We start from the raw sequence: 15,511 nt of genomic DNA, 5'->3' as shown, positions 1-15,511 counted from the left end.
GGGAGCCTGCTTCTCCCTCCCATCCCTTCCATTCCCTCCACTTGTGATCTCTGGCTCTGCCTACCTCTCTGTCAAATAAATAAATCTTTTAAAAAGAAAAACAAGGGCCGCCTGGGTGGCTCAGTGGGTTAAACCCTCTGCCTTCGGCTTGGGTCATGATCCCAGGGTCCTGGGATTGAGCCCTGCATTGGACTCTCTGCTCAGCAGGGAGCCTGCTTCCCGCTCTCTCTACCTGCCTCTCTGCCTACCTGTGATCTCTTCCTCTCTGTCAAATAAATAAAATCTTTTAAAAAGAAAAACAAGGGGCACCTGGGTGGCTCAGTGGGGTTAAAGCCTCTGCCTTCGGCTCAAGTCATGATCTCAGGGTCCTGGGATAGAGCCCCACATCAGGCTCTCTGCTCAGCAGGGAGCCTGCTTCCTACTCTCTCTCTCTCTCTCTCTCGGCCTGCCTCTCTGCCTACTTGTGATCTCTATCTGTCAAATAAATAAATAAATAAATCTTTAAAAATAAATAAAAAGAAAAACAAAAAAACACAACTGGGCTCCTGGCTGGCTTAGTCAGTTAAGTATCTGCCTTTAGCTTGGGTCATGATCCCAGGGTCATGGGATCAAGCCCTGCATCGGGCTCCCTGTTCAGCCGGGAGCCTGCTTCTCCCTCTGCCCCTCTCCCTGCTCCTTCTCTCACTCCCTCACTCTCTCTCTCAAATAAATAAAATCTTAAAAAACAGAAATTAAATTTAAAAATTAAATTTAAAATTTTTTGAAAAAAAAACACAACTACAAATTTGGGAGACTAAAAGTAAGGTGGAATTTAGGGTGCCTGATTGGCTCAGCTAAGCACCCAACTCTAAATTTCATCTCAGGTCATGATCTCGGGGTTAAGAGACTGAGCCCCATATGTGACTCATGCTGGTTATGGCGCCTGCTTGGGATTCTCTCTCTCTCTCTCATCCTCCCCCTTCAAACAAACAAATAAATAAATAAGGTGGAATTAAAATACAGAAAGCATACCACAAATCTTGCAAGGGAAAGAGGGGGAATACAAGGCATCCTGAGGTCTTTGGTTGTATTAGTTTTTGACTCATTGAAAATACAAAGTATGCACATTAAAACTGTAGGACAATCACTGACAGAAAAGAAATAGAATACATTCTCTCCAAATCAACAAGGATTTAAGAAAAAAAAGTGAGGGGAGAATAGGGGCACCTGGGTGTCTCAGTTGGTTAAGCATCTACTTTCAGCTCAGGTCATGATCCCAGAATGTCGGGATCGAGCCCCGCAACAGGCTCCCTGCTCATCAGGGAATCTGTTTCTCCCTCTGCCCCTCATCCAACTTGCGCTCTCTCTCTCAAATACATAAAATCCTTAAGGAAAAAATGTTTCAAAAAAAAAAGGAATTAAGAACATTCAATCACTCCAACTGAAGGAAAAGAGATGGAAAAAAGGCATGGTAAATAGAAAACAAAATAAGTTTATTTTATTTTATTTTTAAAAGATCTTATTTATTTATAAATTATTATTAAGAGAGAGAACGAGAGACAGAGAGCATGAGAGAGGGGAGGGTCAGAGGGAGAAGCAGACTCCCTGCTGAGCAGGGAGCCCAATGTGGGACTCGATCCTGGGACTCCAGGATCATGACTTGAGCCGAAGATAGTCGCTTAATCAACTGAGCCACCAAGGCACCCCAGAAAATAAAAATTTTGAAATAAGCCCAAATATACCAGCCAGTACTATAAATGTAAACAAATTAAAACCTGCCTATTAATAAAGACTCTCAGACAGTATTTTTTAAAAACACCAAGCTTGGGGCGCCTAGGTGGCTCAGTGGGCTAAGCCTCTGCCTTCAGCTCAGGTCATGATCTCAGGGTCTTGGGATCAAGCTCAGCATCAGGAATCTCTGCTCAGCATGGAGCCTGCTTCCTCCTCTCTCTGCCTGCCTCTCTGCCTACTTGTGATCTCTCTCTCTCTCTCTCTCAAATAAATAAATAAAATCTTAAAAAAAATAAAAATAAAAATAAAACACCAAGCTTGGGGGTGGGGGGCAGCCTGAGTGGCTCCGCTGGTTTAGTGTCTAACTTCTAATTTTTTTTTTTTAAGATTTTATTTATTTATTTGACAGACAGAGATCGCAAGTAGGCAAAGAGGCAGGCAGAGAGAGAGAGAGAGGAGAAAGCAGGCTCCCCGCGGAGCAGAGAGCCCAACGCAGGACTTGATCCCAGGACCCCGGGATCATGACCCGAGCCAAAGGCAGAGGCTTTAACCCACCGAGCCACCCAGGCACCCTAACTTCTAATTTGATTTCAGCTCAGATCGTGATCTCAGGATGTGAGACTGAGCCCCACCACAGGGCTCCACACAGGGTGTGGAGCCATTTAAGATCCTTTATCTCTCCCTCTTCCTCTGCTCCTTCCCCCACTATCTCTCTAAAAATATATAGAAAAACACCAAGCTTTACTATGTCTACAAATATGCTTACTGCAGCACTATTTGTAATTGTGAAAAATTAGAAACCTAAATGACAATCAATAAGGAAATTAAATTTGGTCACCTGGGTGGCTCAGTGGTTTAAAGCCTCTGCCTTTGGCTCAGGTCATGATCCCAGAGTCCTGAGATCGAGGCCCGCATTGAGCTCTCTGCTTAACAGAGAGCCTGCTTCCCTTCCTCTCTCTCTGCCTGCCTCTCTGCCTACTTGTGATCTCTGTCTGTCAAATAAATAAATAAATAATCTTTAAAAAAAAAATAAGGAAATTAAATTTAAAAACAAAAATTCAAAAAGGAGGGACACCTGGGTGGCTCAGTTGGTTAAGCAGCTGCCTTCGGCTCAGGTCATGATCCCAGCGTCCTGGGATCGAGTCCCACATCGGGCTCCTTGCTCTGCAGGGAGCCTGCTTCTCCCTCTGCCACTCTGCCTGTGCTCGCTCACTCTCTCTCTCTATCTCTCTCTCTGACAAATAAATAAATAAAATCTTTAAAAAAAAAATTCAAAAAGGAAATTAAACAAACTGTGGTACATTCTTTGACAAAACACTAAAAAGCAGGGGCGCCTGGGTGGCTCAGTGGGTTAAAGCCTCTGCCTTCGGCTCAGGTCATGATCTCAGGGTCCTGGGATCGAGCCCCACATCGGGCTCTCTGCTCAGCAGGGAGCCTGCTTCCCCCTTCCCTCCCTGCCTGCCTCTCTGCCTACTTGTGATCTCTGTCAAATAAATAAATAAATAATCTTAAAAAAAAAAAAAAACACTAAAAAGCAGATAAAAATAATGAACTAAGTCAGTATGCATTAATGCAGCATATCACAAGTTGCAGAACATATATACAGTATGATGCCATTCCTATAAAATAATACTGAATAATATATATGCATACATTCATGCAGTATTAATATTAAAACAGTGAAATACACACACACACAGAGGAATATTATTTGGCCAGAAAAAAGAAGGAAATCATGCTGTTAGCAACAACAAAGATAGCGGGCATTATGCTAAGTCAAACAAATTAGACAAACAAATACAGATCTTCCTCAATGTACAATGGAGTTATGTCACAATAAACCCTAAGTTGAAAGTACCATAAATTGAAATGTGTTTAATGCACCTAACCTACCAAATATCATAGCCTAGCCTAGTGTGAAACACTTACATTAGCTTACAGCTGAGCAAAAATCATCTTAACATGGAGCCTATTTTATAGTAAAAGTGTTGAATATCTTACGTAATTTACTGACTACTGCACTGAAAGTGAAAAACAGAGTGCCTGCAAGGGTAGACAATGGTTCTTTTTGTTTGTTTGTTTTTTAAGATTTTATTTATTTATTTGACAGAGAGATACAGAGCACAAGTAGGCACAGCAGAAGGCAGAGGGAGAGGGAGAAGCAGCCTCTCCGCTGAACAGGGAGCCCAATGCGGGGACTCAATTCCAGGACTCCGGAATCATGACCTGAGCCAAAGGCAGACGCTTAAGCCACTGAGCCACCCAGGCACTCCTAGAGAATGGTTCTAAGTCTATCTATTGTTTGCCCTCCTGATCTGACTTGGCAGCTAACTGGCAGCACTGGCTAGCTGCTGTAGCCCAGCATCACAAATATACTGCGTATCACTAGTCTGGGAAAAGATCAAAATACAGGGTTTGAAATATGCATTCTACTGAATACATACTGCTTTCACACCACTGTGAAGTCAAAAAATCCTAAGTCAGGGGACCATCTGTACTATATGACCTCACTTACATATGGAATCTCAAAGAACCAGTGTCATAGAAACAGAAAATAGACTGACGGATGTGAAAGGCAGGGGATGGTGGGTGGGGAATGGGCGTGAGGTGGTCTATCAAAAGGTAAAAATTTCCACTTATACAGTAAGTTCTGGGAATGGAATATATAGCATGGTGACTATAATTAACAATACTGGATTGTGTATATGAAAGCTATTAAGAGTAAATCTTTTTTAAGTTCTGTGTATACGTGTTTTTAAGTAAGCTTTATTACCCAACATGGGGACTGAACTCACAACCCTGAGATTAAGAGTCCTATGCTTTACCAACTGAGCCAACCAGGTGCCCTAAGAATAAATCTTTAAAGTTCTAATCAAAAGAAAAGAAAACTACTGGGGCACTTGGGTGGCTCAGTTAGTTAAGCATCTGCCTTTGGCACAGGTCATGATCCCACAGTCCTGAGATCAAGCCCCACATTGGGGTCCCTGTTCAGAGGGCAGCCTGCTTCTCCCTCTCCCTCTGTCCCTCCTCCCCATGCACCCAAACAACCCAGCCCTGTTCCTGTTCTCCCTTGCTCTCTCTCTCTCAAATAAATAAACTCTTAAAAAAAAAAAAAAAGAAATTTGTAACTATTTGAGAATGGATGTTAACTAAACTTTTAGTAATCATTTTGCAATATACATATACATATATACATATATAATCAAATCATTACATTGTATAGCTTAAATCAATACAATGTTATAGGTCAATTATATCCCAATAGAACTGAAAAGAAAAAAGAGAGAAATGGTCCCAACAGGGGCGCCTGGGTGGCTCAGTCATTAAGCGTCTGCCTTCGGCTCGGGTCATGATCGCAGAATCCTGGGATGGAGCCCCGCATCCGGCTCCGTGCTCCGTAGGAAAGCCTGCTTCTCCCTCTCCCACTCCTCCTGCTTGTGTTCCCTCTCTCACTCTCTCTCTCTCTCTGTCAAATAAATAAATAAATCTTTAAAAAAGAAAAAAAAGAAATGGTCCCTACAGATACTAAAAGGTAACTCAGACTGGGGAGAGTACAAAAAGTATTTCAACTTCATTTTTTTATTTATTATTTTAAAAAGGCAAGATTTGGGGTAAATATGAAAAATCCACCTTAGTTCATTCCGGGTAGGGAATATTTATTTTATGTCCTATAGTCATACTTATTTATGACATACATATTAATATAATTTTACTTAATAAAATTAAATATAAATACAAAATACAGTTAAGTATATAGTTCAGATGGTTTTACACATTTATAGTGACTTTTTTGCATTATATATTTTCATTAAGCAAAAATTAAAAAATAAAATGTGGAGGAGCCTGGGTGGCTCAGTCAGTTAAGCATCTGCCTTCAGCTCAGGTCATGATCCCAGGAGGTCCTGGGATCAAGCCCCATGTTGGGCTCCTTCATCGGTGGGGAGCCTGCTTCTCCCTCTCCCTCTGCCTGCCACTCCCCCTGCTTGTGGTCGCTCTCTCTGTCAAATAAATAAATAAAATCTTTAAAAAAAAATGTGCAACCCTAGGTCAATCCCTAAAATCTTGAATTACATTCCATCCAGCAGTTCTTCCCCAACAATGTTAAGAAGCCAGAAAGAACTATAATAAAAAGAGGCAGAACAGTAGGAAAAAGTTACATCTCATCTCCTGTAGAAACAGTCTTTTCATTTAGAGCTAGAATAGCAAAACCTAAATAATGCAAATTTTTTTTTTTTAAAGATTTTATTTATTTACTTGACAGAGAGATCACCAGTAGGCAAAGAGGCAGGCACAGAGAGAGGAAGGGAAGCAGGCTCCCCGCTGAGCAGAGAGCCCGATGCAGGGCTCGATCCCAGGACCCTGGGATCATGACCTGAGCTGAAGTCAGAGGCTTAACCCACTTAACCCACTTAAGCCACCCAGGCACCCCGATAATGCAAATTCTTAATGAACTTTTGGCCATTTTATTTTTCTGCACAATCCACTCTCACCATGTTTTCAAAGTAGAATATTTAAAATCTAACATATCCTCTTTATCCCATTAAAAGTACATAAATGTTATAAATGTATGTATAAATGTTATATAAACATTTCTAGTAAGTCTCTTCAGCCCGAGATAATTAAGAACAAATACCCATTAAATACAAAATAGTCATCAGAGGTTTAACCTCTAACCACCAGAGAGTGGTTACTAAACAATGTTAAGCCTAATCAAAAACCTTCAGCGTGGGGCCACCTTGGCTCAGGTCATGATCCCCAGGTCCTGGGATAGAGTCCCACAGTGGGCTCCCTGCTCAGCAGGGAGTCTGCTTCTCTCTCCCCCTCTGCCTCTCTCCCTGCTTGTGCACGCTCTCCCTCTCCTTCAAATGAATAAAGTCCTTTAAAAAAAAAAACCTTCAGCAAAAATACATGTTCACTTGAGGTAAATAAAGCAATCCTACTGCTGTTACTTTTTTTAAGATTTTATTTATTTATTTGACAAAGCAGAAGAGCACAAGGAGTGGGAGCAGTAGAGAGAGGAGGAGAACCAGGCTTCCTGCTCCAGCAGGGAACATGATGCACAGCTTGATCCCAGAACCCTGGGATCATGACCGCAGTCTAAGGCAGACGCTTAACCGAAAAAGCCATCCAGGCCACCCATCAAGTACTTTTTCTGAACAATGAGTGCCGACCTACAAAGAGTCTCCCCTAAAAACCAACAAAATTCGGGGCGCCTGGGTGGCTCAGTGGGTTAAACCTCTGCCTTCAGCTCAGGTCATGATCTCAGGGTCCTGGGATCAGGCCCTGCATTGGGCTCTCTGCTCTGCGGGGAGCCTGCTTCTGCCTCTGTGCCTGCCTGTGATCTGTCTGTCAAATAAATAAATAAAATTTAAAAAAAAAAATTCAATCTCTAACTTTTACTTTCCTCTTTCCTCACTTGTTCAATATTCAGTCTAATCCTACAATCTCTACTCTCTTCAGTACCTATAATGAGAGTTCTGCCCAAAGGAACTATAACTGGTCTCAGAAACTTTTCTCAGTTCTTCAGTATCCTTATAGCAATGTCACTATCAACTATTCTTTCCTGAGAAACCAACTGTTACTACTGCAGGCTCTCCTCTCCTGACAGTTCATTTTCCATGATTGGTAACTTGTTCTCTTACTCTCCCCAAGTGTGGATATTCACCATAGCTGTCTTCATTTTTCTTTTCTCTAACAACAACAAAAAAATAATGTCATTTGGTTCCCAGTCTTCCTTCTACGCAGCTCCAACTCTCTAACTTGACTCCATTACTTTAATTCTAAATTCCCAATGAAAAACCCTAGCATCATCAAAACTAACATGCCCAATTTTAGTATATGTGCTGCTGAAGCAAGCACAAAATCCAACATGCCCAAAACAGAACTTTCCTGGTTCATCAGACTTGCTGTCCTTTCTCTATTACCATTACTCTATGACTATTAATGGTATCATCATTCCAGTGACAAACCTTGATACTAAAAACCATCTCTGATTATTCCCTTCCTTTACCCAATATCCATTTCTGTCATTTCATCCTTCAAAATGCTCCCTCCCTTCCTTTCAACTCTCACATTTTTAGTGTAAATCATCCTAAATCTCTCAGTTTCTAACCTCCCCCTTCAAATCCATTCTATATACTCCAAACTACTTGTCTGAAATTAAACTTTATTATTCCACCAAGGTACTATCAGCTCATAAATCCCTTCTCTGAGAAGTGAGCTATCCCAAGCCCACAGACATCTCTCTGTGTCTAAGCAACCCTATTGTCTAGCCATGACTAGTTGGTCCAGCGCTAGGCACCTTATCCAAGTCAACCCAGTTTTGGTTTTGGTTCTGGGTTTGTTTTTTTGTTTTGTTTTTTGTTTTTTTTTTTACCCAAAGGAATATGAAACTCAGCATGAGATTTAGTCTCTTGAAACAGGAAACAGAAAATATTAGGAGCTGAAGTATAGCCACTTTCACCACAGGAGGCAATACAGAACATGATGGTTGAGAGCTTAATCACAGCCCAGCCTCCAACTAGATATGCATTTCTCTTAAACTATGATGTCTTTATCCATAAAATGAGAACAACAAAATACCTCAAGGTTTGATAAGATGATTAAACCAGATAATTTTCACAGAATATTTAACATAGAATCTGACAGTAAACAGCCTGTAGCAGAGAAAACCTGCAGAAAGGAAAAGAATAAAGCAGACACACAAAAGCAGAAATAAGATTAAGACTAATACAATTCTTGGGGTACCCGGCTGACTCAGTCAGTAGAGCAACTGACTCCTCATCTCTGGGTCATGAGTTCAACCCCCACCTTGGCACAGAAATTACTTTTAAAATAAACAAAGTAATAATTACCAAAAGGGAAGTATTTACTTAAAAAAAAAAAAAAAAAAGACTAACTTAGGGCACCTGGGTGGTTCAGTTAAGCGTCTAGCTCTTGGTTTCAGCTCAGTTCATGATGTCATGGGTTGAGGGACAGAGCCCTCAGCTGGCTCCTCGCTCAGTGGGCAGTCTGCTTGAAAGATTCTCTTCCTGGGCTCCTAGGTGGCTCAGTTAGTTAAGCTACTGCCTTTCGCTCAGATCATGATCCTGGAGTCCCAGGATCGAGTCCTGCACTGGGCTCCCAGCTCAGTGGGGAGTCTGCTGACCTCCCCCATCTCATGATCTCTCTCTCATTCTCTCTCAAAATAAATAAATAAAATCTTTTGAAAATAAAAAAATAAAAAGCATAAAATGCCCTTTTTCTGCTTATTTGGGCTTAAAATCAGTTTTTATGTTTCTCACAAAGGACCTTCTCTTTTATAACTACACTATAGGAAATTAAAGTTGCACCTCTTCTTTAAAACCTCAAATGGCCCCCACATCCTAAGAAATAAAGCCAAACTAAAATGTATTCTTCAATATTTATAAGGTTAACTACCTCAATTCACCTTGATATCTTGACCATATCCTCAGAAAGAATAAAGGAATTAAAAACAGACAACAAGAGGCATTTACGGCAAATAATACTGGCATCCTACCATTCTCCATTCACAGACCTCTTTATCTCCACCTTCTTATTTTCTAATCTTTCTCTGGGTTTGTTTGAATCTCCTTTGCCATCCCTTGGAACAGCCTCACCTTACAATTAGGGTTTACTAATGAATTAAAGCATAACTTCTAAACCATAAACTTCCAAAACCGTAACATGCTACAAAGAGGAAAAAACAAAAAGAAGACCTATGTATACATCAAGTCCTGAGATTTATGAGTTCATCCTCTTCTTGCTATTTCCCATTATCGTAATGCTAGTATAGCTGTAATTCTGCTATAGTGCATTCTCACACACAAATGAAACATATGAACAGAATACTGCTCTGAGACGCCTGAGTGGCTCAGCTGGTTAAGCAACTGCCTTCAGTTCAAGTTATGATCCTGGAGTCCCAGGATCAAGTCCCACACTGGGCTCCCTGCTCAGTGGGGAGTCTGTTTCTCCTTCTGACCCGCCCCCCTTCTCTCTCTCAAATAAATAAGTAAAATCTTAAAAAAAAAAAAAAAAAGAATATTGCTCTGAGTCTCACAATCCTAGATAGGCTACTCAGCCACTATTTCTGATCAAAAACTGCCTGGGCAAAAATAAAAGCTTCCATGCTACTATGTAGATGGAAGTTGAAATGTTTGTTTTCTACCTCTGTCAAATCCTCTAGTCAACACCAAAAAGAAGGAACTACTACATTGCAAATGGCAATACATTTACATGATTAATGAAGATCAAATCTATTTCTCCCTGATATTTCCAAAACATCAAATGAAAAAAAAAAAAAACAAAAAAAAACGCTTTGAGCCACAAATAAACATACCACCCTCATGACTACAAGAAGTTTATGAAAGTGTTCAGAAAGAAGACATCCAACCAAGTAAAAAAGGAAAATTTTTATGCTGCTTTGCCAAAAAGACTGAATGTCTGAAAACACTGAGCATTCAAAGTTAAAACTATACACATGCAGATACAGTAAAAAGAATACAGTGGTTAAACTCTTGTGTTTTTTTATTAAACAGAGCCTAGCAGAATTATCATCTTTACTTCCTTATGTTCTATCGCCAATTTAACCCTTCAACAGTAGACAGAGCTAAAGCCCAAATACAACTTTATGTTTTATCCATTCAAAGTATCCCCCAACATATATTTATGTGGTTCAATTTGTTTTTCACAGTTTATAAAACTGGCTTAAAACTGTTAAGTCAATATTTGGCCCAAATTCAATATTTGAACAAAAGATTGAAAACCTTTCAAACTGAAACGTAAGTGTGTGGCATCCTAAGCTACTCATTTAAGAATTTTAATGTTTTTGAAAAACAGTTCTTACCACTCTGGCTGCTCTCTCCTGAGATTCACATTTCCTGCAAAACCATGGTCCAGTGGGTACTTGAACAATGCCATAGCAAGCTATTGGGAAATAAAAGATTTTAAAACATATTAACATTTTTTATATTATGGAAAATATATACCCTTTCAAATCCCTCTAAAATAATTACCTCTCAGACTGTTCACATAAAAATGCCCGTTTTTGGGGCGCCTGGGTGGCTCAGTGGCTTAAGCCTCTGCCTGTCGCTCAGGTCATGATCTCAGGGTCCTGGGATCGAGCCCCACATCAGGCTGTCTGCTCAGCAGGGAGCCTGCTTCCTCCTCTCTCTCTGCCTGCCTCTCTGCCTACTTGTGATCTCTGTCAAATAAATAAATAAAAATCTTTTAACAACAACAAAAAAAAAATGCCTATTTTTTCAAAGAATGAAAACATTTTATATTTTTATTTACCACATATGTTATCACCTAATAAAAACTGCATGCCATTTTGGGGTTTAAGATTTTATTTATATATTTGAGAGAGAGATTAAAAGAGCACGAGAAGTGGGAAGAGGGCTAAACAGGCTCCCCACTGAGCATGGAGCCCAACATGGGGCTCAATCCCAGGACCCTGAGATCATGACCTGAGCCAAAGGCAGATGTTTAGCCAACTGAGCCACCCAGGCACTCCTGTATGACATTTTAATAGAAACATTAAAAGACCAGCCTTTTGTTATTTTAGATAAGCATAACCATTACAAATTATACTTAATATTTTATGATAGGGAGAATATTAAGTAAAATTGAATACACAGATTTTTTACAAATAGTAACTCAGAAAGAAATTCATTCATTCCTATATCCTGCAATTTAAGTACCAAGCATTTTAGAGATGTCTAACGAAAATATTTCCAAATCACCTGTCAAAATAAGCACCAAATATTGCAGAAAAGAAAATGAAATGTATTGTTAAACATGACATGCTTCCATTTGTATAAATTGTCCAGAATAAACAACTCAACAGACGGAAATGTACACTACTGGTTGCCTAGTACTGGGAGAATTGAGAAGAAATGGAGAGTAACTGTTATTGGGTCCAAAGTTTCTTGTCAGGTTGATGACAGTGTTCTAAAACTGGGGTGCCGGGGATGGAAGGGATGGGGTGGCTGGGTGACAGATATGGGAAGGGTGTATGTTGTAGTGAGTCCTGTGTATTGTGTAAGACTTATGAATCACAAACCTGTACCCCTGAAACAAAAATTTTAGAAAATAAAATAAAATTGGGGTGCCTGAATGGTTCAGTCAGTTAAGAGTTCGACTCCTGATTTCAGCTCAGGTCATGATTTCGGAATTGTGAGACTGAGCCCGGCCACCTGCTGAGTGCTGGGCATGGAATCTGCTTAGGATTCTCTCTCCCCCTCTGTAACCCTCTTACCTTTCTCTTAAAAGAAAATAAAGAGAAAAAGAAAAAAGAAAATGTTCTACAACTATGTGGTAACTAGACGCAAAACTCTGTGAGTGTACTAAAACCAGTGGACTGTACACTTTTAGTGGGTGAATTGTATGGTATATGATCACATTTCAATAAAACCATTATTTTAAGAAGTTTATTTCTAAACTATATTTCTAGAAATATGATGTGAATATTCCAACAAGTGATTTTAGTAGATCTAAATCTCATTCTAGTTTAAAAAACTTGATATTTAACTAACTCAAAGTTGCAATTTTCCCAAAAACCTAGAACACTCATAACCAACTGATGTTTTTGGATGAGCTTGCTCAGAGGAAGCTTGCAGTATTTTAAATACTGGAAAGCACTGGGGCCCCTGGGTGGCTCAGAGGGTTAAAGACTGGAAAGCACTAAAAGAATATAAAATCAGCACAAATTTTTAAAACTCCAAAAGCTAAACTTGTAATTCCTCTTAAAATTTGTAAACATGTCAGTGTAAAAATGTCCTAGCAGGCAAAAAACACTGCATCAATGTCCAAAAACTTTTCTATTAACCCAGAAGTACTACTTCTAGACAAGAAAACTTAAAGCTTAAACGAATGTTATCTATAGTAGGAGATGACATTACCTATTCAAACTTGATAATTCAGAATCCAATTCCTAAGAAATACCTCCACAAACACCAATGAACACTGATGGAAACGCTAATATATCAGCTCTAAAACCTTAAAAATCACTATCAACACACACTGTTTTCACTCCTTAAAAGAAGGAAGGTGTGCAACTTTGGTGTTTGTCTAAATAGAAAGGAGAATAACTGCACTCTGGTATTTAATTCACTATCTCTTAAGTCTCCCTTACCCATTCTGAGATTTCATTCTATAAAGAATGCACTTTAAGCCCCTTATGTTTAGGCTTTCTCTCATTCAATAGTATCCTTTCCAATACACTACTAAATATTTGCATCACTCAATGCCAAATTCAGAAATGGGAAGCAGGGCGGGTTGGTGAGTAACAGAACAAATAGAAGAGACACCCAAAAATTATGTAGGTTGTTTCCTTACCAATGTAATAGATAAAGTCCGAAACTTTAATGGGCAGAAAACTCTCTTACTAGTGTCCTCGGCTTTTCTGTAATATCCAAAAAACTCACCGAATGGAAACACCCAGAAATAAGCTAAGAAGCTCCCCAAGTCACTGGCCGCACCACTATCTCCTCTTCTCTTCAGTCACTTAAGCTGAGGAAGTGGCCAGATGCAGCCTCAACAGCCTCATCCACCAGCCCAGGGCAGCTGAGCCAAGCCACTCCTGCAGCAGCACGACCGCGGCAGCGGAAGGCCACCGTCTTCTCCGCGCGAAGCTCCCAGTCCGCAGCAGCAGGGTCTCCGCCAGAAAGCTTGGGGTGCAGCAGCGGCACCTCCCCTCCCTAAACTAAAGCGCCCATGCAACCCCCCTGCCTCCGCGACCCGCCCCGGCGCAGCGAGTGGCATTCCCGAGCCTGACTCCATGCCACAGGAAGTCTCCAGACACACTGCGGCAGACGGGAGCAGCCAGAGAAGGGGGAGGGGCTTCCGATTCCAAACCCAAACCCACCGCCACCGCGACTCCACCGAGGGGCGCACACCCACCCCCCACCGCCCTCGGAGCGCAGGCCGCGGACCCGCAGCACCCTCCTCCCCACGCTTCCCCCCTCCAACCACCGCCCTCGTTAAGTCTCCAGCCCCGGCTCCAGGGGCAGGCGGCGGCCAAATGACACTTGAGAGAGTCAGCGCAGAATCACATGACAGTCCAGGCCACACGCACTTTCTCCCACATGCACAGCCCACACCCCCTCCGCCCCGCCGCGGACCCTCCGAGTCAATCCCGGGCCGCGGAACGGGGCGGGGGCGGGGCGGGGCGGGGGGAGGGGCGGCAGGGGAACTGGCAGTTGCTGCCAAGGTGGGGGAAGCGGTGACGGTTGGGAGCAGGCCGGGTTCGGCCCGGCGGGCGGTTGGGTGTTTACCTTGATGCACCGCGACGCTGCAGCCGTGCCCGTCGCAATAAACCAGCGGGTTCTCGGCCCAGCCTCTCTCGTCTGAGCAAACGCAACAGCCTCCAATCATCTCCTTCATACTATGGGAGACCTCGTCCTCCAGTGACACGGGCCGGTCGCTAGAGACCATCTAAGAGGGAGTTGGGGGGACCATTAAAAAACACATGCAAGCCAATTAGTGCTTCCCCCCGCAGAGCCACCCGCACCCCCGCTCCCTTCCCTACGTCCCCGGCCCCCGCCCGCCGCTCGGCCGCTCGCTCACTCGGGCTTTGCCGCTCAGTCACTCACGTTCCGCACAGGAGTCAGGAGCCATGTCCTTGCTGACTCCCCCCACCTCCCCTCCACCGCCTCCTCCTCCTCCTCCTCCTCCTCGTCTTCTTTCCTCCCCACCTCCACCCGGCCGCTAACGCTGGAGCCCGGAGAGGGCACACATAATCAAGTAGGCCTCCGCACAGGCGCACTGGGGGGGCTCCCGCTGGGCCAGGGGCAGCCAGGGAGGGGAAGGGGGCTGCGCTTCCTCCTCCGAGCGTCACTCGGCGTGCGCGCCCGCCCTGCGGCCGGCGTGAGGGAGAAGGCCCGGGAGAAGCAAGGCCTGCGTGCGCGCCGCCGCGTCCGGCCCGCAGCCCCGGCCTTCCTCCCGGCCCCTTCCCCTCCCCCGCGCCGCTCGCTACCGCCGAGGTGTGCTAGGGGGTGGGGGCGAGTGGAGCCGGCGGCGCGCTGAGGCCGGAACGAGCCAACGAGAGACCGCGGGGGCGCGCACGCGGGGGCGGAGACGTTGGGGCCGCCTGCTGCAGCGCCGGTCGCGCGGGCTGTGCGTGCACGTCTTGAACCGGCCTCAGAGAGAGGGAGGCGAGGAGGTTGCTGGAGACCCGGGGGGGGGGGGGGGTGTGTCAGAGTAGCTGGAGGGTACTGAGTCCCCTGGAGCATCTGCCTGCATTGAGAACCTACCTGCGGACCTTTTCCTCAAGAGCTGGCCGGTGGATAGCAAGGGTAGGGCAAGTATGCCAGCTTCCAGGAAGGGTGCAGTGAAGCATGGCTTCCTGCAGTTGGCCGCACTAACTTCACAGTCCTGCCGAAGCTTCTCCACCCATTAAATTCACATCCTGGACTCTACCCAAAGTTCACGCAGTAGAAGTGCCACCAGATCCGCAGCCCATTTGCAGACCACATTGGCCCCAAAGACAAATGAAAGTGCATCACAGAGTGAAGGTCAAAAGCCTGGGTTAGGGTAATACTCAAAGAGGGAACACCAAGGATACCTTCAGGTTGCTGTGTAGGAGTACAAATGGTTGTTAATCAAGAATTAGCAATATAATGTGGTGATCTGGAAAATGCAGTAATATGATACCAAAGAATAAAGGAACCCCAGTTCTAGTCAGTCAACAAATGATAACACCACAAGATAGAAGAGTCCAGGTTTGACTGAAGATTTCTCAGATCCGGCTCTGTACTCCAAATTTACTCTTGAAAATTTTAAGGTCACTTATTTTTTTAAG

The 15,511-nt window shown here is 43.3% G+C and overlaps 1 protein-coding gene across 1 annotated transcript in view; it reads right to left on the bottom strand.

Annotated features, from left to right (window-relative positions):
- Nucleotides 1-14,697, bottom strand: part of MLLT10 (MLLT10 histone lysine methyltransferase DOT1L cofactor) — a 249,801-nt gene extending 235,104 nt beyond the window's left edge. Inside the window, exons 1-3 of the mRNA XM_080810109.1 lie at nt 14,304-14,697; nt 13,986-14,145; nt 10,556-10,635 (exon numbers count right to left, since the gene is read on the bottom strand). Of these exons, the coding sequence (XP_080666235.1) occupies nt 10,556-10,635; nt 13,986-14,145 (240 nt within the window). The 5' untranslated portion in view covers nt 14,304-14,697. The remainder of the gene's footprint in view (nt 1-10,555; nt 10,636-13,985; nt 14,146-14,303) is intronic.
- Between the last annotated feature and the right edge of the window lie 814 nt (nt 14,698-15,511).

This window comes from Martes martes, assembly GCF_963455335.1.
Source record: "Martes martes genome assembly, chromosome: 8".
Lineage (NCBI taxonomy): Eukaryota > Metazoa > Chordata > Mammalia > Carnivora > Mustelidae > Martes > Martes martes.
Note: the sequence above shows the minus strand (reverse complement) of the source record. Positions and strands in the feature narration are given on the sequence as shown.